Below are 24,598 nucleotides of genomic sequence, written 5' to 3'. Positions count from 1 at the left end.
ACAGCGTTCACAGCTCACCTTCACACCGGGGATGAGGAATGCTCCAGGTTCCATTGACTGTACAGTATAGCCTTGTTTTTCCCATAAGAGAATAGCCAGGGTCACAGCTGTAATTTACAGAGTTTCCGGGGACGAACACTTTCATATCCTTGCCATCATGCTGGCCGTGGTCAATCGCTGACGGGGAGGGACACAGCCGCCCTACAAGGAAGGAGATCTTCACTGAGAACAGGGCGGGCCTTGGGTTTTTCTGTTCTGTTTTCCCGCTTAGCACTAGAGAACTGAGCCTAAGTACAAGTATGTGGATTTTCACTTTTCTCCCCTTCTTTCCTCCCATAATCCCTTTATATCACTGGCACATCCACAAGTGAAAAAGGCAAGTGAATCACCTTCACACCAAGGGGCAGGGACGCTCCAAGCTCCAGAAGAAGTACAATTAAGCTGTGCCTCTCCAACAAGAATGTAGCCAGGATCGCAGGCGTAGCTCACGGACATGCCGCTGATGAAGACTGCCGTGGCTTGGCCAGTGTGCTTTCCATTGGCAACGGCTGGAGGGGGAGAGCACTGCGACACTGGGGGAAGAGGGCAAAACCACGCTTATGTTAGTAGTGAGAAAAAGGAGGGGTATGGAAAAATGAGAGAGTTGGTGCACACGAACATTGCAGCTGAGCTGCCAGCCTGTAAGAGACAGGGGTGTCTCGGACAGGTATCTCTTGGCTGCTGCTCATTGCCGGGGTCCATCCAGATACTTCAGCCTTCTGGACTGCTTAGCACGTATTTGTTTGTGCTCATCCCCGGTGAGTGCCAAACGGCTCCTGCAGCAGAGGTGGTGCGGGCACTAACACATCCTGGCTCCCCATCCTCCCCAGACCCTCCTGTCTTGGGAACAGCCACTGCTCCACAGCTCATCCCTGTGTGTCCCCTGCCCTGCCCGCAGCCTCGCCGGCAGGGACAAACATCTGCACACCACAGAGCCCTACCTCCACATCGCGGCGGTGGTCCGCTCCACACGCCATGCTCGCCGTCCACCGTCGTGCAGAAGATGGAGGGCTCTCCAGCCAGTGGGTGGCCCAGGTCACAGGTATAGATGACCACGTCCGCATAGGAGAAGGTGTCCTTTAAGTGCCCGCTGTGTCTCCCGTGGGGGATGTCTGGAGGTGGATCGCAAACGATACCTGTGGGCATGTACAAGGTGGCTTTTAGCATCAGTGCTGCAGCAGCGCCTGGGGTCTGCAGGACACACGCTTTCCACGAAGGGAACCAATGGGGATGAACCCATCGCAGTGGTGATGCTCTCTGTCTTTGCCTTGGAAGATCTTTCCCAAGGAAAGCACTGATCTGAACCTCTTTGTGCTGTGTTTGGTTTCTCATCAGTCTCTGCTCAGCTCCTGCCGCAGCGTACTTACTCTGGCAGACGGGAACATCACCACTCCACTTCACTCGCATCCCAGAGCTCGAAATCACACAGTGCCGCTGGGACGCTCCAACCAGCCTGTGCCTGGGGTCAAACAAAGTTGCTCTTGTCACTACAGGACTGTCTTTGGAGGTCGCATCTCCCACAGCCACCACGTATTGCCTTAGGTGCCGTCTAATACTGCGATTTTAAAGCTATGAACCTTAGCTCATGTAGGGACCTCCCCCCAGGTCCCCTCAGTCAACACAGGCAGTACATCTCTGGGGGCTCAGGGAGCTGCCGTGCCCTCTCCTCTTCCTTCTGTCCTCTAGAAAAATCCACTTTAACAACTTCTGGTTTAAGCCAAAGCTTCCAAAATGAAACCCCCTTTTCCCCTCATCGGCGCCACACAACCAGACTCAGGCAGTCATGCCCTCTAATGGGCACTTAAAAATTTAAAAATAAATCCCCTTCTCCAATTTCTGTTGCCATTTGGACTACAAATTAGACTAGAAATAGGCCGTTGCAAAGACCAGAATTGCCTTAGTGCCAAAACTTTTAAACCACTCAAAGGATTCTGAGGTTTTCCCTGAACATTTGGATGGTTCTGTTTTCTCTCAGCACCTGAGCACTCCAGTTTCTCCTCCAGCATCGCCTTGTGCAGGCAACACTGGGGTGCCCTGCGCTCAGAGCCACAAGCACTGGTCTCTTGTGGGAAGACACGCGGTGCCTACGAGTTGCAGGGAGAGCAGGAGCGTTGCTGATTTTACCTCAGCGAGGCGAAGGAGCTTGGCTGGGACTCACCCTTCATTGCAGGTGTAATTCACTGTTGACCCGAAGAAGAGATCTGTTGTAACGATAATTCTGCCATTCTCTGGTTCTCCTGGGTGATCACACTTTCTCCCTGGGCAGAAGACGACCTGATTTTAAACTTCTTTAACTCAATGCCATAGGAAAAGGGACACTACTTCTAGGATTCTGCCCAAACCCCCCGGAGAAGGGAATGGGAAAGGAGAAATTAGAAGGCTTCACTTGTCACACTGCAATTTAAACAAACTAGAAGCATCTGCAAAACATACGTTTGCAAAACTCGTGGGCTTCAGACCACGTCTGGTTTTCAAGACACGTAATAGTTGGTGATATTTGTGGATATTTTGCGTATCCAGGCCGACAAGTGTACTTCACAGTCTTCCCAACAGGAAACTCAGTCTGATTTTTATACTCCTTGCTTAGCTCAGCAAACAATAACGTTGTTGGTGTCCCACAGCCAGCTGCCAAGAAAGAAAATGCACAGGAGAAATACGTCCTGGCTGTGAAATGCAGCTGAAGAGAAACAATTGCATTGGTAGGCACTGTTACAAACCCCAAGGTATTAGTATCTCTTCTATGTGTTCTGACATTTGTCTACATAAATTAGCACTTACTTAGCATGTAAGGACACATGCACCTAATGTATATGCTCTTAAAAAAACCCCCAAACTAAAAGAACCCCCCAAAAAAAAAAAGTTTAGGGAGTTTGTTGTTTCCACACTGTGCACATCCTACACTGCAGTGCTGCCACCATACAGCGTGTTGTCTTTGGGCTGTAAAGTGCAGGAATCTGCAATTTCAGAAATCAGAACACCCAAGACTGTCTCCTTGTGGGAAACCACAGGCTTTAGCAATGCCACCAGGTTATTCCCAGTGCCACCAAAGCGAACACAGCTCCTGCATGTGCTGGAAGCACACTTAGACCCCTGGCTGTCACTGGACGTGCAGTTCCCCCGCTCCCCACGCCGATTCTGCAGGTTGGCAGGTTTGCCAGCTCCAGGATCAGCCGAGCACGGGACGGATGCTCAGCCAGCCACGGGCGCACGGGGAGCCGCGGCAGCAGCCGGCCCCACCTGTGCAGCGTGGGTACGGGAGGCTCCAGTTCCCCGAGGCCGTGCACAAGACGGAGGGGTCTCCGAGGAGGGAGAAGCCGGGCTGGCAGCTGTAGCTCACGGACATGCCGCTGGTGAAGTTTGCCCCGAGCTCCGCGCTGTGCGTGGCGTGGGCGATGACGGGAGGTGGAGGACAAGGCAGCGCTAACAGGGCAGGAGCAGAGAATGGTGTTTTAGAGGTTTTGCCCGATGTAGGAGCGCATGTAACGCAACAAGAGACTGTCACACCTGAAGCGATCGAGTGAGGCAGAGAGCCGGAGCTCAGGGCCCCTCCAGCACAAGGATGGCCCTAAGCATCCTCCTCCTAAACCTCCACGTGCCCCACTCACCTGGCTCGCAGGCGGGGACAGCAGGCGCCCAGCGGCCATCGGGCTGGCACTTGGCTTCACGGGTGCCCCACAGCACATAGCCCGGGTGGCACTGGAAGGTGACATTGGCCCCGGGATGGTACACAGCACTCTGTCCTTCAGCCACTTCTCCATTCTGGATGTTGGGGCTTGTGCAGGTGATGACTGGAAGTGAAAAGAAGCGGAGCGTGGGCTGGGGAAGCGGCTGCCGGAGCTGGGGGTTCCCCCATTGTTTTTGCGAGGTCAAAATTCAGGGAAGGCCGTGCGACCACAATGGTCTCCCTTTTCACTATGAATAACAGCGTTCACAGCTCACCTTCACACAGGGGATAAGGAATGCTCCAGGTTCCAGATGTCAAACAAGAAACTGTTGTTTTCCCAGTGAGGACATACCCTGGGTCACAGTAGTACTTCACTGATATTCCAGGGATGAACACTTTCACACCCTTGCTCTCATGCTGGCCATTTTTGATATTTGGAGGGGAAGGACACTGTAGCACTACAAGGAGGGGAAAAAAGTCGTAACTGGTGAAGAACAGGTAACAGAAACAGCCACTGTAGGGTAAGGCAGCCGTTTCTCTTCTTTCTTTCCCATTAACTTTTCCCAAATAGCTAGGGATGTCAACATATGAATTATGTTTCCATCCTACCCTCACCTATCTTCCAGCCTTCCTGTTTTTTGAGCTTATTGACATCAAGAATGATCTTTTATCACTATTTAGGCATTTAGAGTGATTAGTTTCCATCTGTGGCCCTAACAGCTTGCTCTGGCCTTTCCATGGTTGTGAACAAGATCAGACACCAGCCTGGCTCCCTCTCTTTGTGGATTCATTTAAGGAGATGAAAGCCCTACGTAACAAGGGTCTGAATGGGGATTAGGAAGATGTGAGGACAAATATTTGCATGTTTTTCCTTTCCAGTCCTGGAGAGTGTCCCCTTTACCTCCAACGTGAGGCGGTTGCACCCTGCCAGGTGCACTCACACAATGGTTCAGAAGAAATCAGCTACCACCCACCACCTCACTGACACTCACTCTTTTCACAGATGGGGACAGGAGGGTCCCACGTGCCCCCAAACTGGCACTGAGACTCTTGAGAGCCCTTCAAGGCGTAACCAAAATTGCATTCGAAAATAACGATGTCCGCAAGTCTGTACATGGTCTCCAGCCCAGTCGTTCTTCCATTCTCGATCTCTGGTCTTCTGCAGCCGGTTGCTGGAAGTGAAGAGCACGAGGCTTCACTGGGGATGTGAAGCCCATCCTGGGTGCGGAGGGGCACTGACCGGGGCAGCACCTGCTGCCGGACCTTGCCAGCACTGTCATGGGCACGTCAACATTATTGACTCTTACACAAAATATCATTTTTCAACTGCACTTGTAGTCTGTCCTTAGTGGGGGACAGAAAGGGAAATCCACAGAGGCAGGTGGAGCTCCTCCTGCCTGTGGGACCTTTGGCCTCTGCCTCTCACTGGAGATGCGGTCTGCAGGAATTAGACCAAAAGCCAAGAAGGAAGAAAGGACCCGGGGAAATATAAAAGAAGCCAACACAAACACACCTTCGCATCGGGGCCGGGGCCGGGTCCACGTTCCCCCGGTGGTACAGCTAATGGAGGCGTTCCCGATGAGGGAGTAGCCGTCCCTGCAGGTGTACTGCACAGCCGAGCCTGGAAGGTGGGTGTCCGAGAGCTGGCCGCTGTGCTTCCCGTTGGCGATGCCTGGAGGCGGAGGACACTTCACCTCTGTGAAGGAGAAGGAAAGGCAGATAAGAAATACGAACAGGGCAAGAAAAAAAAAATTAAAAATCCAACCTTCAAAAACCAAAGGAGGAAGACAATTAATTCCATTAACTCCTTTGAATAAATATCTGTCATGTTAGCTGTCTTCCTGTCAGTGGATGCAGCCTTCACCGCAGCCACGGTCATTCCTTCTGCCGCTCACAACCAGCTCTCGCTGGAGGGGACGGACGCCCGTGCACCGCAGAGCCCTACCTCCACACCACAGTGGCACGTACAAGGCGGCTTTTAGCATCAGCGCTGCAGCAGCACCCGGGGTCTGCAGGATACACACACTTCCCAGGAAGGGAACTGATGGGGATGAACCCCTCTCAGCGGTGATGCTCTCTGGATACAATGACCCAAATTATCCAGAGACAAATCTTGTATGGAAAAAAAATCACATGTGGGAAGGAAAACCTGCACCCTCCTGTGAGTCACTTCCTTGCTGCCCATGTCTGGAGGTGCTGGAACAATTCTTACCTCCCTTTCCATAACCATTGGTGGCACGTGGAGAGAGAGACTGGCCACACCATTCCTACACATGACCAGTGAGAAATACTTACCCCGGTAACAGGGAGTTTAAAATATAAATGGTTTTCTCAGTTTGGACAAGGATAAATAAAAAGAGCTTTGGAAACACTTTCAGAAACATCCAAAACAAAACACAATGAGAAGAAAAATGAAAGATTTTACATATACAGTGACTTGAGAAATCTTTTGCAATAAAATCTTTGTCTTGAAAGATGCGCCACTGTCTCTTGCAGAGCCATCTCCAAGGGCCTTTTGTTGTGGCCTACTTACGCTGGCAGACAGGAGCGTCTCCACTCCACGAGACACGCGTGCCAGAGACCTCGCATGTTCTCTGAGAGCCTCCTACCAACTTGTACCTGGAGTCACACAGAAGGATTTATTAATTTACGTTAGGAGACTTGAGATTTCTTTACAACCCTTGTAAGTGGCAGCCAAGACTTCTGACCTGAGAACTGCGTTCCTTCATGTGAAGCTAAAAATCTGCTTTACTCTCACTTGGCAGCTGAATTCAGCTGGTGGCAAGACTCACCCTTCATCACAAGTGTAATTCACTTTGGACCCGAAGAGGAGGTCCGTCAGGACAACAGCTCTGCCATTCTCCGGATCCCCTGGGTTAGCACATTGTTTCCCTGGAAGGGAACACCAGCCACTATTAGCCCTCAGCTGCTCACTCACATCCCACCCAGGGATGCTGAGACAGAGAACAGACCACATAAAGTAAAGAAACCCATAAAGCCAGAAAAACATGGAAATCCAGCCAAGCCCGATGCTTTAGTTTTTTCAGCACTTGCAGGACATACTTCTACAGAACTCCAGCGCTGCAGACCACGTCCGATTCCTGAGGCATGTGATGGCTGGCGGCATCCCCAGGTGCTGGGCGTACCCAGGCCGGCAGACGTATTCCACTGTCCTCCCCACGGGAAAGACGGTCTGGTTGCTGTACGGCTCCTTCAGCTCAGCAAATGCCAGTCTGGTAGGTGCATTGCAGCCAGCTACCAAGAAAGATAAGCCAGCCCAGATGTTAAAGGAGTCAAGAAAGAGCAGATTTGGGAGAGCAGGGGGAAGGTTAACATTCAGAGCACTGTTTGAACACTTGCCCTGCTCGCAGACTGGCACGGGGGGCTCCCAGGTGTTATTTAGTTGGCATTGTACCACTCTGTGGCCGCGTAGAACATAGCCTGGGTCACACTCAAAGGCAATGGTGTCCTTATGTGTGTAGGCAGTCCTAGGAGACACTATTCTCCCATTCTGGACTTGCGGGACATGACATCTTGCCTCTGGAAAAGAAGTGCAGGTCCTCAAAACAGGCACTTACGCAGTGTGCAGAGCTGTGCAGCTGTAAAGCCACTTAAGAGTTGCAATCCTTTTTAAGACACAAGTCTGAAAATAATTTTTCCATAGATAATGTACTGCCTGCATCCAGCGATGTCAAACATTGAGGGAGAGACCCAAACCAAAAGGTGAGGCTGGCGATGCTGGAGGCAGCGGGGTGGTCCTCCAGCCTCCTCCCTCTGCCTGGCCTCAGCTGCAAATCAGCCCATGCAAATCCTGCCCTAGCAGGCACTTGGGCAAGAAGTGCAATTGTCTGGAGGCTTCCTAGGCTTTCTGAATACGAAGCAGTAGGGCCGGAAGGATTGCACCCGAGTATTAGGACATGCACACACAACCCTACCTCCGCACTGCGGGGGGGGCCCGCTCCACACGCCGTTTTTCCCGTCCTGGGTGGTGCAGTAGATGGAGGGCTCTCCGTGGAGCGGGTACCCAGGGTTGCAGGTGTATGTTACAGATGTGCCAAAGTGGAATTCATCCAGCAGCCTGCCCGTGTGCTTCCCATTGGGAATGTCCGGAGGCGGCTCACAAGGGATACCTGCAGAGGTGGAGAACAAGGCTTCTAAATTCAACAGCAGCACCAAAGTACTTTAAATCCCTCAGTCTTTGGGGTGTAAAGACTTCTAGAGATGGAGTAACTGCAATGAAGTGACCTTCTAATTGAGGCATTGTAGGCACCTGGATCCTATCTCCCTGATCAGCTATTTCTATGACGGTTAGAAAGCAGACCAGTAAGACAAACCTCTATAGAGGAAACACCTACAGGCTTTATCTTTTCTACTGTTTAAGAAATAAAAAAGCAAATATTTCTTTTGTATCACGTGTGTAAAATCCAGATTTTTCAGCTGCACACAGTGCAAAGGCACAGACAAGCAGAAATTTGTATGTCACTTTAGGTTAATATGTACCTGGAGAATCTGTAAAATGCTTTAAAATCCCAGAACGTGCCAGTAAGTGTTTCTTATATGAAGCTGTCGCCTAATCAGCAACAGTACTTAATCAGCAGAGAAACACCCAGGTGTAATTGCTGAGGTGCGGCACGGCAGCTCTTTGGGTACACATCAGTTATCCGTGCTCGTAGTGAGAGAGAGAGCCCACGGTTTGGGACTTTGGGATTCCACCTCTGGCCCTCCCACAGCGCTCTGCCTCTCCTTAGGGTTGTGCCTTGGTCTCTCTGTGTGTAACAATAACAACCCTTAAGCTGAAGATAATATTTTCCCTTCATTTCTTGTAATGGGCTTGTGATGTTAGTCAGAGAGAGGTTACCTAAGAACTGCTGAAAAAGCTCCAGCTGAGATGTTGCTTTCTATAATCCATTACGCTTTGAGATCTTGTACCTTTTCCTAGAATATTTTCTTATGACATTTAAACCTTCTGATATTTTTCATGCCCACAGAGCAGAGAAACTCCTTGTGAAAGCCTTGATTGGAAAGATTTGTCGGTCTCTGCTGGAAAATATTTACCGGATCCACGCAAACCCCGCGGCGCTGTAAGCTACTTACGCTGACAAGTGGGAATGTCGCCGCTCCATGCAACACGTCCACCAGAAACCTCACATCGTCTGCTGGATTGTCCAATTAACCTGTGCCTGGTGTTAAAAGGATTGAACATTCATCCCTGGTCAATTCAGTGTAAGTCACTACCTCCTCCTCGCCGCCCCGGAAGGCATGATCAGCCCTGCTGACAGCGAACCTGTGGCCCTGAAGGAGAAGATCCCTTCCTTGCTCAGCACCACCTTACCAATTTCACAGTATATACATATATACGTCAGATAGGGAACACCTTATGTTTCATATAGGTGCACAACTCTATAGAGTGGCTTCTGTATATAATCCATTTATTGGGAATGAATGACTAGGAGGAAAAAAGGGAGACTTACCAAAGGCATCTCTCCTTGCTGTTTTAAGCAGTAGCCAAAAGCAGGACTTACCCTTCTTCACAGCTGTAGCGCACTGTTGACCCAAACAGGAGATCTGTTAGGAAAATAATTTTCCCATTCACAGGTTCACCAGGATGATTGCATTGTTTCCCTGGGGGAGAAAAAAACCTCATTTTAGGCTTCTCTCTGTCTATACTACAGTACAACAGACGCAACTATTACTCCAGTAAACTGTCCACATTTCCAGTTACCCCCAAAATGGGTTTCGAATAGCATAAAGTTACATGGCTTTACTAGTCACATACTATTTGAACACCAAAATAAGGTTAAGGTTTTTGCAGCGTGGACAGAACCTAGCACCTATTCCTTCTTGAACAATGGACACCAAATCAAGGAGCTATTCACTTTTACAGAACTCTAGTGCTTCTGACCACACTCCGCTCTCAAGGCATGTAATAGTAGGTGACATTCCTGGGTGTTTAGCATATCCAGGTCGGCAAGTGTATTGCACAGTCTTCCCAACAGAAAAATCAATCTCATTTTTATGCTCCTCATTTAGCTCAGCAAAGCGTAACCTTGTAGGAGCACCACAACCACCTATTGAGAAAGAAAACAGACATGAGAATCAGGCAGGACAGGCATGCTGGGTGCAAGCACAGAAAGAACACTGTTACGAGGAAAGGTGTTTGGTTTGCATTGCGAAATTGTTTATTTTTATTAATATAGCCATTATTAAACAAACATAACATATTTTCCTAAAGGATTCCAGAGGATCAGGTTCTTATTGCCAGGATATACTTAAATCTTCCACTTACAGGGTTTAACCACATTTTTTAAATGGGGTTAGGGGACATAAAATAGTAGTGTACCCCAAGGCAGCTGTGTCATGATTTACCTGGAAGTTCAGGCCTGTATGAGAATTCCTGGTAATGGTAGAGTCCATCGCAAACGGGAGCGGGAGGGTGCCAGCTGCCATCCTCCTGGCAGAAGATTTTAGCACTGCCTTGCAGGCTGTAACCATCGTGACACTGAAATGTCACCATTTGCCCAGGTGCGGAGATAAACCCTTGACCATCAACTTGCCTTCCATTCTCTATATCTGGGTTTATGCAGACAGTCACTGGAAATGATGACGTACAGAAGCGATGTGCAAAAGGAGTCGGAACAAAAAACAAAAAACCCACAGGCTGTTAATAGTGCAGCAACAAAACCTGTATGACATCTACATAAACCTCCCCAGCCCCACCTTCACAATAGAAGGGCTTGAAATCAGTTTATACCGTGCAACACTTCACATGCGATTAACCTTCTCTGAGGATCTGGTTGCAATAGTCAGGGTCTCCCTGTGCTCAGAGCCACCCTATGAGCTTCTCCCCAGAGGAACAGAGCACAGACGCACCTTCACAGCGAGGGCCGGGCTGGCTCCAGTTCCCTGATGCTCTGCAAAACGCAATGGCATTTCCAACCAGGTAGTAGCCAGGATTGCAGGTGTACGTTACAGACATTCCCATGGTAAAAAATGCTTTGTCCTGGCCATTGTGATTTCCGTTGCGGACCCCTGAAGGCATGGGGCATGGTCGTACTGCAAGGGGGAGACAGAACGTCTTAAGTCAGCGAGAGAAGAGCATGCAAGGAGAAGGGAGTCAGCCTGTTGCTGTGTTGATGAGTTAAAGCCCATCGCAGGAACGGCTCAGCCTGCACACGCTGTTCACCTGCAAGGAGCACCCGCCGGGCCCGGCTGCCGTGGGGGAAGCAGCAGGCACCCGCACTCACCCCTCTCGCAGCTGAGCACCGGCGGGTCCCAGGTGCCCCCAGGCTGGCACTGAGTCTCGTAGGTGTCCTCTGCGGCATAACCGGCATCGCAGTCAAAGTGAAGAGTCTCTCCAGCTTTGTAGGTGCTCTGCGGGTCGTAGACCTTCCCGTTCTGCACCTCGGGTATCTCGCAGCCGATTGCTGTGGGGAACATGGACGGCATCCTTTAAACTTCAGTGCCTGGGCCAGATCCTGCACGCACAGCCCCCTCCCTTCTCGTCACTGCCCTAAGCCTGTCTGCACTGTTCCTACAACCAGGACATCCAGCAGCCTCTCTGCTGACCCCTCACACCTAGCAATGAAGCATCCACCCACCTTCGCAGCGGGGCAGGGGCCAGCTCCACAGCCTGGCCTCCGTGCAGTTGATGGACGCGTTCCCGACCAGCTCGTAGCCATCCTTGCAGCTGTAGTACACGGTCACTCCTCGGGAAAACTTGTCCAAGGACTGTCCGCTGTGCAGCCCATTGGCAATGTTTGGTGGCTGAGGACACGTCACCTCTGGAGAGGGAGGGGAAAAGCCCATGAGAGTGTCTGGGGGAAGCGATGCCTGAGAGACAGCTCAACTCAAACCTGCACATCAGACATGGGGGAAGGCGAAGGGGGAGAGCAGAGGGCTCCCACCCCAGGTACTGCCGGCTCTGTCCTGACAGCCAGCCCTTGGGTGCCCCGTCTCTCCTCTGACTTTTCTGGACAAAAAGATTGAATTGATTCATAAAAATCCATCTGTTCTTGCCCCGAAGGCTGTGTCATGCGCCATGCCCATGCCTGGTCCGCAGCACCGTCGCCAGCCGGCTCTCTGTGGGCATGCTGCAACCGGAGAACCGGGAGGAGGGTGCTGACTCTGGAGACCCCTTTGCACTTGGTGTCACATTAAGCGATGTGCCACTTCCTGGACATACACTGCGGGGTCACCAGCACCCAGCCCCAGCACGAGAGGCATGGCCCGTGTAGCCACAGTTATAGAAATACCCAGCTCCAGATTCATAGATGTAAGCTTATTCTTTACACAGTATAAAACTGTGTGCTTCATTAAAGGGGAATTGAATCCTTCACTGAAGGTCTCAGTGACAACAGTCAGGGTCTCCCCTATGCTCAGAGCCATGCTGTGAGTTTCTCTCCAGAGGGACAGAGCACAGACGCACCTTCACAGCGAGGGCCGGGCTGGCTCCAGTTCCCTGATGCTCTGCAAAACGCAATAGCATTTCCAACCAGGTAGTAGCCAGGATTGCAGGTGTACGTTACAGACATTCCCATGGTAAAAAATGCTTTGCCCTGGCCATTGTGATTTCCGTTGGTGATCTCTGGAGGCACAGGGCATGGTCGTACTGCAAGAGGGAGACAGAACGTCTTAAGTCAGTGAGAGAAGAGCATGCAAGCGGAAGGGAATCGGCGTGTTGCTGCGTTGATGAGTTAAAGCCCATCGCAGGAATGGCTCAGCCTGCACACGCTGTTCACCTGCAAGGAGCACCCGACGGGCCCGGCTGCCGTGGGGGAAGCAGCAGGCACCCGCACTCACCCCTCTCGCAGCTGAGCACCGGCGGGTCCCAGGTGCCCCCAGGCTGGCACTGAGTCTCGTAGGTGTCCTCTGCGGCATAACCGGCATCGCAGTCAAAGTGAAGAGTCTCTCCAGCTTTGTAGGTGCTCTGCGGGTCGTAGACCTTCCCGTTCTGCACCTCGGGTATCTCGCAGCCGATTGCTGTGGGGAACATGGACGGTATCCTTTAAACTTCAATGCCTGGGCCAGATCCTGCACGCACAGCCCCCTCCCTTCTCGTCACTGCCCTAAGCCTGTCTGCACTGTTCCTACAACCAGGACATCCAGCAGCCTCTCTGCTGACCCCTCACACCTAGCAATGAAGCATCCACCCACCTTCGCAGCGGGGCAGGGGCCAGCTCCACAGCCTGGCCTCCGTGCAGTTGATGGACGCGTTCCCGACCAGCTTGTAGCCATCCTTGCAGCTGTAGTATGTGGTCATTCCCAGGGGAAACTTGTCCAAGGACTGTCCACTGTGCAGCCCATTGGCAATATTTGGTGGCCGAGGACACATCACCCCTGGAGAGGGAAAAGAAATTGCCCTGTGGGTCAGCTGTTTGCCATTTTGTGTGCTACTAGGACTGTTTGGGTAATATCAGGGTAATATCCTGAATTCTGCTCAGTCTTTGTTCCATTTGCTGGACCAAAGTGTTAGTTAACAAAAGGTACAGCAGCACCAAGATTACAATCACATTTCAGCTGGAGGAAATTACTAATAATGAGGACAATCTCGACAGGAGAACTCACAGGCACATCATGGGATTTGGCAGAAGATGCACATGGACATGGAAGCAGCAAGAGCAGCGAGAAGTTGTGATTACTTCCCATTCCAGGAGGAAGATGAAAACATCCCACATCTGACCAGAAGCAGAGTCACAGAAATCCCCCTGGGACAGCAGATACTGCCATCCCCGCAGCTCGCCTGCGGCTCCTGGGCGTGCTGGGGAGGTTACAGCCTCCTGCTGCACAGCAGCTCAGCCCCAGGGTTAACTTCTCCCCATCCCTCCTGGAGCCCAAGACAGGGCAGGCTGCAGCCAGCCCCTCTCCCACCCCAGCTCCTTTCTTCTGAGCTGTTTCCGTCTCTCTGAGAGCCAAGCTGGCAGCACTTTGGTTTGAGAAGAGAAGCGAGGAGGACAGATGCATCCGGGCTTTGCTTTCCCACCAAATTTGAGAGGACACAAGAAGGAGCTTTCCCCCGCGGCTGTCACCGCTCGCAGCGCGCGCTGGGACACTTGCCTTTTTTGCACACTGGCAGAGGTGGGCTCCATCTGAAGTCAGGTTGGCACGTGCTTGTGCGGGAGCCCTGCAAGGTATACCCTGTGTTGCACGCAAAGCTTACGGTGTCCCCGGCCTTGTAGAAATAGCGAGCAACAGATACTCTCCTCCCATACTGGATGCGTGGGAACGGGCATCGGGTAGCTGGAAAAGGGAGAGAAATAGTATGTTGTTTACCTGCGCAGCTCTCAAGCTGTTCCTGCCTGTGATGGTTGCCGTGTTGATGGTGTCCATGCTGCCTGTTGATCCCTGAGTGATGGGACACAGCGGAGGCTGCAGCCGCGGTGAGTGCCCCCGGGGCTGCGGGGCTCCTCCCTGCGCTGCTGGGGGACCCCGCTGCTTCCTCAGCTGGCAAGAACTGGGTGTCCAGGATTTCACGTCAGTCACCTGGTGAGGTCAAAGCCTCTCATGGCCTTTCTGCATCCTTCTAACCCACGGGCTGGGAAGCACATCCCCTGGGTCCGATCCGACCCGGGAAGTGCTGGCAGGACCATCCAGGACTGACCGAACAGCACTCCGGCAGCTGTGCAAGAGAGCTGGGCAGGGGGTGCACAGCGTGGGCTAGGGGTGCTGTGCCATGCTGCCCACGTGGCAGCGGACTCGCAGCAGCGAGGGCAAAACCTCTCCTGCACCTTACAAGGGACCTGCCCGTGAACCTGCTGGTGTGCTTCCAGGGGTGCCTGGGGGTTGTTTGCATTGAACCCCTGGAGAGAGAAAGACGGAGCGGCAGACATGCAGAGAGGTGGGCAGGCAGGCAGACATTGAAAACCACAGGGCAGGAGCTTTTTGTTCACTAGGCAAATATTTGCACTAAATATGGGAATGTAGAAAGAAGGTAAAAGAAACGCCTCTCACTGGTAATATCCTTTAGGTTATGAGTAAAGAGCCACAGCTCCGTCCCTCTAAGCTGTCAGGCGCAGCCCATCTCCACTGCGCCTGTCGCACCCCTTCACGCTCCTCTGAGGTTGGCTTTGCTGGAGAACCACAGCTCTCCGGCATCAAGGAGCACATGTGAGCAAGGACAGTTACTTCCACAAGGCTGGCAAACCAAATGCACTTACATCCACTGAAAATACAGAAAACCAAGTGTAACAGAAGGAAATACGACTTAACCTTTTTACGAAGCGTTAATGTAGTGATAATTTTTTTTTTTTTTAAAAAAAACATAACCCAACCCTTTGCAGCCGCTGATGCTTGACTCCCAGCCTGCCACCGAGCCACCGCAGCCAGCTAAGGCAGGAGGGTCAGCCTTTCGTCTCTCAAGGTGCCAGTGAATAACTAACATGACTGAGGATATAGGTGGAAGTCTTCTCCTTACAGTACCAAAACACTTCTCAAACCTTGCTGGGGCAGCCAGGTCACAGCACCTACACTTACAAGACGGGAGAACCATACTGCAGTGAAGGAGCTGAGTTTCTATAGGTTTTGGCTATCCTGTCCCAAACAAGAGGGCACCTCGGTCTACCTGCCAGGCTTCCGCACCCTGCGGGCTTTCAGACTGAACGTGCCAAACAGCACAGTCTCGTTTGCCATTTTACTCTCCGGCCTCATCCCAATGCACTTCTGTTTATCACAGCAAGTTTCAACTTGACAGAGCTCAAACACAGTCTATTGTTGGAAGAAGCTCCTTGTCTCACTGCTGTAAGATGCTGTATCCATAACCAGCTTTACTTTGGCAGTTTAAACACGTAGGTCAAACACCTTGTTACGAGAATCTGGGCAGGTTGTGAAAGACTCTCCATAGCCTTCCGTAGTGAGGTTATAACTCTGCTTCCCCCAACCGCTGAAGGGCACAGGGTGGCCCCGGTGCTATCCCAGAGGGTCTCTCTCGTTAGTGGAGGAGCTCAGAGGCTCCCTGATGCTCGGGGTCTGGTGTGCCGAGGTCCACCTGGGATCAGCACAGGGCTCCTATCTGCCTCCGCAGGGAAAAGCGAAAGGATCAGCGGGGAGAGGAGCAGTGATGAGGAAGAGGAGGGCCATGGGAGGAAGGCCCCAGAGGCACAGACCTGCCAGTCTCCCTTACCTCGAGTCCCAGCCGCGGTGGCCAGGAGCAAAGCAGAGCTGCCCAAGAGACGGAGGGCGAAGGCGAGCACCATGCTCCGTTCCCCGGCGCAGACTGCGGCTCCCGGGGGGCTGCGGGAAGATATGGGCACCCCAGTTCCCCCCACCGCCCCCCACATGCGGAAGGAGCCGCAGCTGCGGGGCTTCCCAGGGCTGCGGGACAGGAACCCGTGGGCTCCCCAGCACAGGGCGGGCACAGCCACCACCCCCGGGGAGGCTGCAGGTCCCACACGCTGCTTCTGGTGCTAATTTTGGCAGGGCAGGATGGGCCCCTGGGACCTGCTCCGTGGCCCACAGGCATCTGTGAAAGAGGGGTGGGTGCAGGCACAGAGATGCTGTTAGCCAAACTGTGCCCTCGGTGGAGAGCATCCTCAGTTAGGGGAAGTGGCCCGGGCTCTGCCCCGAGTCCCCGGGCGGTGACAGCAGCCCTTCCCAGGAACCAGCTGAAGGGGCACGGCTCGCCTGCCCGGGTGCGGGAAGGGCAGAGCGGGACATTCCCTCCTCCCACGCACGCGGGACCAGGGGCAGCTGGGGACACGTCTGTCCCTCGGGGCAGTGGGTGCTCGGGCCAGGAGGTGCAGCATGCAGCCCAGCCCCACGCAGCACCCTGCAGCTGCGGACCCGAATCCTCCCGACCCGACCCTGGCTGCTCTAGGACTCATCCAAGCTGGTGCCATCCCTCGCCGCTGGCTGGAAGAATAAAAATCCACAGACAGGACTTTTTGATGTAGGAGCAGCCACAGCAACCTCCAGCTCCCCACCTCACATAGTGGAGGATGCTTTCTGAGCTTAAAACGAGCAGCAAGGCATGCACTACTCAAGTCTTTTTATCCCTTTTATTGACAGAGAGCTTCCAGTATTTATATATCCGACATGTATACTTCAGAATCGCACTTGATTTGTTATGTTCAGACTATAAAGTAAAACTATGTACAACTCGATTACAAAGAGAGTAGATAAGCCCTCTTCAATAGTAAATTTTGGTGATCACAGCCATAAGCTATGTCTCAGCATTCACAGTTCCTTCTATTTGGCTGCAGGGAGATCATTTCAAGCTGATCCAGAAATCAGGTATTAAGTCATTTGGAAAAACCACTCTGGACTATGCGGTAGGAACAATTGTGCTGGGATTGAAATAACAAAACAGAACACGACACTAAGCTACGAGGCTTTACGTTTGTGTTTTCTTCATCTAGTCACTCACATGGCTTATGGTAAGAGATACATAAAAATAACCAACAATCTGCAAGCGCTTGTTCTGCAAGACTGGCTTCCGAAAACAGTATCTCGTGGTGCCCCAGTGACAGCTGAGCAGGATAGTGCTCTGCTGGGAAGGGAGAACTTTGCGGGTCTATTTGGAACAAGAATAACGTGTTGATGGAAATGGCTATTTGTGGTTTTCCCTCTGATTAGATACATGTCCCTGTTATCAGGAAAGCACTGGCAAAAATGCAGAAACAAAAACTATGTAATAGGCACATTTTGAATACTTCCCGTTCCCAACTGCGCGTCATCAGCAGCTCACAGATGGGTCATTTACCTCTGCAGCAGACAAAACCCTGAACCTCAAAATCTTGCTTTACCAGCAGCCAGAAGTCCTACTGTCTCAAGCTGGATTCAGGCAATAGCTGAATACAAGTTTAAATCCCATCACAGTTTTGTTTCCCTTATAAATAGGATTCCCAGGAAGCCTTCAATTCTTTACTTCATTTTACGAGATGCTACATACCTCTTTAGCTTGTTAAATGATCATTTAGCGAGGCTGAATTAAAACCAGGAAAGGACACCAACACCCCAATGTGGGCTTTCTATCAGCCAAAAAAAAAATAAAAATCAAGGGGACTTTTGCCTGTGTCTTTGGTTTAGACAAGGTGAGTGAGGTCCCCTCATCTGAGCTGTCCTCGTGGCACCGCCAAAGCCCAACTCCAGTGGGGGACGGGACGCTGCCTCTATCCCCCCTCGCAAACCTCTCCTCAACACAACAATCAACTCGGTCAGGTTAGACAGGATGAAAACAAAGTGCACCAAAGATGTGTGGTTTGCGTCCTGTTCCCCACGGAGGAGTAAATTAACGCTTTGGCTTGATGCACATCTACTTTGGGTGCAGCGTCACAGCAACAGTCGCCCTGTGCGGCCGCCCACCAGCCCTGCTGCCAGCAGAGCAAGAGGCCAAAAACCTGCTTTTCCTCCCCAGCATCACAGCAGCCCCGAGGCGTCCTGGGGCTGAGCCGGGTTCGGGCTGCACAGCACCACCTGAAAAAGCCTTAAGTGCAAACTCAGACAGTGATTCGCTGCATGGGAGTCGCCCCAGGCAGGTGGCATCTGAGCAGAAAGTGAAAAGGTTCACACGCAGCAACTGTCTGAGGTTTGGTGGCATCTGCCAAGACACCTGCAAGTTCTGCATTCAGCCCGGACACCACCAGCCTGTGGATGAGCTCCGCTGCGCCCGAGTGCCCGCCCGGCTGGGTTCCTCCTGGGACTTTCAGCCCACAGAAAGCTTCACCGCTTCGAGAGAAGCCTGAGTCACTGCAGGGACAGGAAGGGTGTTTCCGCAAGGTACTCTGAGAAAAGTCTTGATGCGATACAAAGAGAGTGCCAGCGCAGAGACCTTCAGCTGAAGTTTAAAACTAATTTCAGTACATACAGGAAGAGTCAGAATAGTAGTTCTTTGTAATAAGGCATTTCATTTTTTTTCTCTCTGCTAAATTACTGATCTGTAAGGATTGCTATTTGCACAACGGTTCAGACTTGCCTTGAAGTAATGGCTACAACTGCGCTTTTATATGAACCCTTTCAATGCTTTCGGTACCCACAGATAATACTCGACTTATGCCTCCTATTTGTATCAAACCTAATTCTTTCAAGTGTACATTACTCACATGAAGACATTCACCATTAATCCTCTCAGCAGCGGCAGCGCTTTCCATCTCAAGATACTTAAGAAAATCCTGATCAGGAGCTGGCACAACATGACCTTAGTGGGGCTGAGAAACAAAACACGTGAGGAACCCAGAGTGCAGGGTTTTCTTGAGCCTACTCTATTGCAGCGCGACGGTCTTTGGCATCACTGCGACTTAACGTGGGGATAACCGCACTTGATTTCTGAACAGCATCCTCAGCTGGGTGGCAGAGAGCCTCCCACCCCATTCCAGCCCCGCACACGAGCTGCTGTGTCCGTCGCAACGCACAGCTGCCGCAGCCAAAAGCGCGACTGTTTCCCGGGTAGCGGCAGGGAGCCTCTGGGCTTTGTCATCCAAGGGCAGTTGGTTGTAGATTCAAGGCCAATTTCACAGGAGGGAAAAGTCGAGCATGGGGATCAGCGTGATCAAGTGCAACATGTCTACAGGTGCCTCCCCGCTGTGCCCGTTGCCTAATCTAGACGTTCATAACCAGCATTGCCAGGAGGAGGTGGAAGATTCCTACAAGAGAGACAAATAAGAAGCTTCAGTCTTCACTCCAAACGTATTCAACTATCTTTCCCCTGGTCCCCTTTACCTTCCCCCCACTTTTCACAGCATGATCTTAAAGCAACAATAATACAAATCTGACAACAGACTGTAGTGGAAGGCTTTTAAGCTTATTTAAAGCAGAACACACAGGAGACAATAACATAAAGATAGGCAAGAGTGCGGTACAGGGGTTCAGGAATATGTGTTACTTACTTACCAGCAATGATCATGTTTGCCCCACCTGGAAAGGAAGCGAGCCAAAATGTGAAACTCGGCACCCATTCAGCACGGTAATTCATCAAACTACCCAACACGCAGTATCTCAAATCAGAGCCAATGCACGTGGATGACAATTCAAGCAACACACAGAACAGGACCCCTGCACAGCCCAGCTCCACAGATGTTTATCTGTTAAAACCCAGATGTATTTACCAAGATACATTTCCACTAGCCTTTGAGCCCATGCCACAACCTAATCATGCTCTTTTGGCACTAGATTTTAACTGAAGCTGTTTCAGGAAGCATCGAAGGCTTACTCCTTAGCAGAATTATCTGATTTGAGGATTCACAGAGAAAGGAAAAATATAGGTATTTTGAAGACAGAACCAGGAGGTAGTTACCCCTGCATTCAGGAGCAGGCTTGTTCCAGACTCCCTGGTATTGATCTCCTGCCGTACAGCGAAGAAAGGCCGCTCCAGCAAGGGTGAAGCCATCCTTGCATTTATAAACCACAACGGAGCCATGGACAAAGTCTGTGCCCTTCGTGCCATTGTGCATCCCATGGTCAATCGTGGGGGGCTCTTCACAGAGAGCATCAGGGAGCTGTCCTACGGGAGCAACATCAAAAAGAGTGTCCGAGTGCTTCTCCTAACTGAAAAGGTGAAGAGGTGTAGGGGGAGAGAGAAGGAGGTACAGCCAAATGCCATGCTTCTAGCAGCAACTGAAAATACTTTGAGATTTCTAGCTTGGCACTGGACCTCAGTTACTGCCCATTAGCCACAGCTCCAGAATCTCAGCCCATGAAATAAGCCACTGAAGTCCCTAATGAGGCTAGAAGAAATGTTTCAGCCATTTCTAGCTTCACATAACACTATACACTGAGTTCACAACACCCGATTTCAGCATTATACCAAACTGAGTGCACAAAGCTCTAACATCCAATTCTCTTCATCTTTCCCTGGTAACTAGAGAAAGAAAACCTCCCTCCTGTGACTGTTTTTTTTTTTTTCTGCTCTCCCCTTGCTCCTTCCACTTTGTCAGCATAATTTCTGAATTGTACAAGAATATCGCACCCAAGGCCTCACAGCAGGAGTTAGTACTGAAGTCCTGAATTTTACAGGTGACTGAATTAAGAAGCACAAGTAAGGGCAGCCCAAGCCCACCAGCAAGGCAGCTACACCAGTGCAGTCCCAACTATTATCTTAATCACTCTGTGCAGGGTTTTTTCCCTCTTACTTTCACAGTATGGAGATGCTGTATCCCAATCAACTCCATTTCCTGATACCACACATTTGGCAGAAGTTGACTCCTTTAATTCATACCTAAAGAAAGAGAAGTTTAGTACGTTCCAGAAGACAACCCAGAAAGGGTCTTCCCCCGCCTCCCCACCACTGCATGCAGGAAAGTTATTAACCAGAATAATTCGGTTAAATTTTATAACATTATAATATAACGTTACCTCTGCTCTGAAATGGAATCTGGCCACATCAAAGCCACTAAAAGGCACTAACAAGAGCCGAACCGAAGCAGTTCACTGCCATTACCAAGCACATGCGTGTTGCCACATGCTCATCTCACTGAAGACGTAATACATGGTTTCACTGGAGATTTGCACTGGGAAACCCGGGGAGGGGGGGTGGTGGGTGTTACTGCCTGTGCTGCCTGTCTTCTGGCCCCTGAGTCGGTCCCTTTTAAGCAGTGATCCACTCACCCAGGATGACAGGTGAATGTCACAACCGTCCCAAACAGAAAATTGTCCGCGATCACATCCCCGTTCTCTATCGTGGGAGGGGTACACTGCTGTCCTAGAGGAAAAGAAAGCAGCGCAGGAATTACTTCAAACCCAGACATGGGCATGACCCAAATTCCAGAGTACGTAACATCTCCAGTGTGTACAGATCACTTGTACAGTCAGTCAAGACAGGAGAAGAACAGAGATACTCACGTATACAGAAGTCTGGGTCCGCAGACCAAGTTCTATCACTCAGACACGTGACAACAGAGGACTTTCCGCTTGCTGCAGTATAACCCGGTTTACACCGATACCTCAGCTTCGTTCCAGCAAGAGAGCTGTCACCCACAGCCCCTTCACCCTCAGCAAAAGGGAATTGTGGAGCAGGACCACAGTAGACTAAGATTTGGAGACAAAAGAAAGGTTAGCTACAGAAGAGTACCCAAAGGGTCCGCAATAACAATAGTGAACCGCGCGTTTTGGAGCACACAACATTTTAACCCGTCTGAATGTCAGTGTCTGGGATACAGTTTGGATCCAACCCATTTAGCAAACAGCAGCACATATCATGGTTCGCTTAAGCGGAGAAAGAGTGGAGACTGGGTAGCATCTCTGCCTCAGAGCTGCTCCCTCGCTGACCGCCAACCCAACCTGCAGGACCAGCTGGGCTCAGAAGGCAAACATCCCCCACAGGTCTGGAAGCTGGTGAAGCAAGCCTGTCAGGTGTAGAAGGCAGTTTTGTCTCTTCTTTCAGCGCACTTTTGGATCATTTGCAGCTCACAAATAGCTTCAGGTCTAAACATATAACTGGCCTGGGCTGCCACGCCGAGGACCCAAGCCAGCATGCTCTGCAAGGGTAGGGCTACAAGTGCATGAGGTTTGGAAGCCGATCTGCTCAACAGCTCTTAGACCTACTTCAGTGCCATTGCTCAAGGAAATAAATTTGGTTGGACTCACCTGGGTCACACGTTGGCAGAGGTGGCTTCCAGGTATTGTCTGCTTCACAAGTAACTACACTGCTACCATTCAATAAATGGCCAGGATTACACTCAAAGATCACTGTATTTTTATATGTGTGCTCAGTGCCAAAGCCAGATAACCTTCTCCCATTTTTCACTTGTGGATTTTCACATCTGACCACTGGAAGTGAAGACAATAAGGATATTTATTACAAGAAGGAAAAGCCCTGCAGCGATACCAGAGGCATTACAAGAGAAGCTTACTAAGAGAACTGCCGTCCTTTCACTTTGGGAGAGGCAGGTCCCCAGTGGGGTAGGAGTACTCCGTGAACAGAGATTTCATTAAGAGACTGCACACGCGAGAGCATCATTTTTCATTCGCAGGAAGCCCTGGGCATGGGCAGGAAGAGGGAGGCTTTCTGTGGGCTGAAGAATCCATTAAACCAAGCCCTGCCTCTGACCATGACTTGGGAGACCACTGCATTAAGCTTTCTGGGAATCCTTTCAGACTCAAATCAACCTTCTCATGTTTGGCAGCCCATCGGGAAAGTACAGATCGGGAGAGGGATGAGAAACAAAGTCCAAAGAATAAGGAGAGAAAGAAAGCATTTACCTTTGCATTCAGGGGCTGGACCACTCCATATTCCCTCGAGGTTATCATCCATCTTACAGTGAATCGTGGCATCTCCGATAAGAGCAAAACCTTTGTCACATCTGTAGGTGACAGCCATGCCAAAGGTGAAGTCTGTGTCCCCGCTCACGAGCTGCCCGTTCTCAATCGCAGGAGGTGATGAACAGGGAATACCTGCATGGGAAAGCAACAGCAAAAAAATGCTAGAACATTTCCATCGAATATGAAACTGAGGTCTAGCTACTAAAAGCCAAAACAACCACCCAAACAAAAAAGATAAGAAAAGCCAAAAGAAAAAACTGGGAAGCAGCCCCAAAGCAGTCATCGCAACCTAAAGCCTTGAATGCGCCTTTAAATTCTGAATGTTTTCCAGGGTTTTTAAAATGGATAAATGTTAAAATGGCAAAACAGCATCTATCGACCAAGAGGAGGCACTACAGAAGAGGCCTCTGGAGGCAATAAACACGGTCTCACCAAGCAGTTTGGGACCCTCCCCTCTGGTGATGGCATTCCCTGCCTCCGTGGTGTTAACGAGGGCAAGGCCAGAATATCTGTAACAGCAGCAAAGCATCTAATTTGTCAGCAGCTGCTGGTCAGGCCCATCCCACAGGATGCTAAAAAAGCCCAAATAGCACCAACAAAACTCTTAGCATTTATTTCCCCTTTGAAAGTTGAGATTTTGGATGTGCAATGATGTCTGAAGGCATCCCAGTCCCGGTCAAGCACAGCTCTTGATAAACAATTCAGCAGCGGTTGCCTGACGGAAAACACAACACGAGCGACGCAGTGTCCGCACCAGCCTGGCAGAAAGCTTCCTGCGTGCCCGGCTTGGGCAATACCAACAACCTGCCTCGGGAGCTGCTTTTCTCACAGAGCTGCTGCCAACATCCACAGATCCTCCTCAGTGTTTAATTTTCATTCCCAGCTCCACTGAGAGAGTTTGTCTGGGGGAGAGGTAAGGAGGCAGTCCCATTAAAGGCTAATGTAATTTGCATTAAGTGCCAAGAAGAGAGTATCCACCTGCCCTTCCCCAGACTACCAGATATATTGCAATAGCTTCGAGGATGAGATGTACACAAAACATTTAAGATCTGCTTACTGGCACAGTATGGAACGTTATCCCAAGAAACTTCATTGTCTTTAACAACACATTGCGCAGATGGCTTCCCAACTAATCGGTACCTAAGAAAAGGTTGAATGTCTTTGAAAAAAGTGAAAAAAATTCAGGAAGTTGTACAGTTTCTAATTGCATTCTCTGGAGGAGCTGAACCCTAGGGGAAAATCAGCTAGCCCTCCTATAAAATACAATTTTCTCAATACCTAAAGAAATGCAACATATCACGCAGCTAGAGGAGACAATACTTGCAGCGGGTGGGTGGATACAAGCTCACAGGAGCGCGAGCGAGACGGCATCCGCACCCTGAGTCTGTCCAGCCCCATGCTGTGCAGTGGTAGATCCAAATAGCGCCTTATTTTCTGGGCAGAGCTAGGTGCCACTGACGTACCTCGACCGCTCTCTTTCCCTCCCGCCCCGCTCCCGGCATCCCGGGGACAACGCAGCCCTCTTTGCCTGAGGCCCCTTCGCTAAGATGTGGACAGCCAGACCCACTGCACAACAGCAAATGCTGAATTACTAATGAGCACCAACAGGAAAGGAACAAAATTCTTGGCAAAGCAGCCGAAAACCAATCTGCAAAGACCGCGCTCCCATGCCCCAAAGGTAATCTGTTTTGACAGCACGAGCAGGAGAGA

At 50.9% G+C, this 24,598-nt stretch overlaps 1 protein-coding gene across 1 annotated transcript in view; it reads right to left on the bottom strand.

Moving 5' to 3' along the window:
* Positions 1-24,598, bottom strand: part of CR1 (complement C3b/C4b receptor 1 (Knops blood group)) — a 73,188-nt gene that overhangs the window by 8,532 nt on the left and 40,058 nt on the right. The window contains exons 39-72 of the mRNA XM_059831040.1: positions 23,946-24,028; positions 22,829-23,020; positions 22,214-22,396; positions 21,470-21,655; positions 21,236-21,329; positions 20,761-20,846; positions 19,926-20,132; positions 19,523-19,546; positions 19,234-19,275; positions 12,857-13,039; positions 12,503-12,682; positions 12,129-12,311; positions 11,302-11,484; positions 10,948-11,127; positions 10,574-10,756; positions 10,070-10,294; positions 9,580-9,771; positions 9,226-9,325; positions 8,798-8,883; positions 7,639-7,833; positions 7,064-7,243; positions 6,767-6,958; positions 6,496-6,595; positions 6,237-6,322; positions 5,217-5,399; positions 4,696-4,875; positions 3,979-4,161; positions 3,645-3,827; positions 3,277-3,459; positions 2,473-2,664; positions 2,198-2,297; positions 1,407-1,594; positions 981-1,175; positions 435-572 (exon numbers count right to left, since the gene is read on the bottom strand). Coding sequence (XP_059687023.1) covers positions 435-572; positions 981-1,175; positions 1,407-1,594; positions 2,198-2,297; positions 2,473-2,664; positions 3,277-3,459; positions 3,645-3,827; positions 3,979-4,161; positions 4,696-4,875; positions 5,217-5,399; positions 6,237-6,322; positions 6,496-6,595; positions 6,767-6,958; positions 7,064-7,243; positions 7,639-7,833; positions 8,798-8,883; positions 9,226-9,325; positions 9,580-9,771; positions 10,070-10,294; positions 10,574-10,756; positions 10,948-11,127; positions 11,302-11,484; positions 12,129-12,311; positions 12,503-12,682; positions 12,857-13,039; positions 19,234-19,275; positions 19,523-19,546; positions 19,926-20,132; positions 20,761-20,846; positions 21,236-21,329; positions 21,470-21,655; positions 22,214-22,396; positions 22,829-23,020; positions 23,946-24,028 — 5,270 coding nt within the window. The remainder of the gene's footprint in view (positions 1-434; positions 573-980; positions 1,176-1,406; positions 1,595-2,197; positions 2,298-2,472; positions 2,665-3,276; positions 3,460-3,644; positions 3,828-3,978; positions 4,162-4,695; positions 4,876-5,216; positions 5,400-6,236; positions 6,323-6,495; positions 6,596-6,766; positions 6,959-7,063; positions 7,244-7,638; positions 7,834-8,797; positions 8,884-9,225; positions 9,326-9,579; positions 9,772-10,069; positions 10,295-10,573; positions 10,757-10,947; positions 11,128-11,301; positions 11,485-12,128; positions 12,312-12,502; positions 12,683-12,856; positions 13,040-19,233; positions 19,276-19,522; positions 19,547-19,925; positions 20,133-20,760; positions 20,847-21,235; positions 21,330-21,469; positions 21,656-22,213; positions 22,397-22,828; positions 23,021-23,945; positions 24,029-24,598) is intronic.

Source organism: Gavia stellata, chromosome 30 (genome assembly GCF_030936135.1).
Source record: "Gavia stellata isolate bGavSte3 chromosome 30, bGavSte3.hap2, whole genome shotgun sequence".
NCBI lineage: Eukaryota > Metazoa > Chordata > Aves > Gaviiformes > Gaviidae > Gavia > Gavia stellata.
The sequence above is the reverse complement of the archived record's forward strand: the minus strand, read 5'-3'. Positions and strand labels throughout refer to the sequence as shown.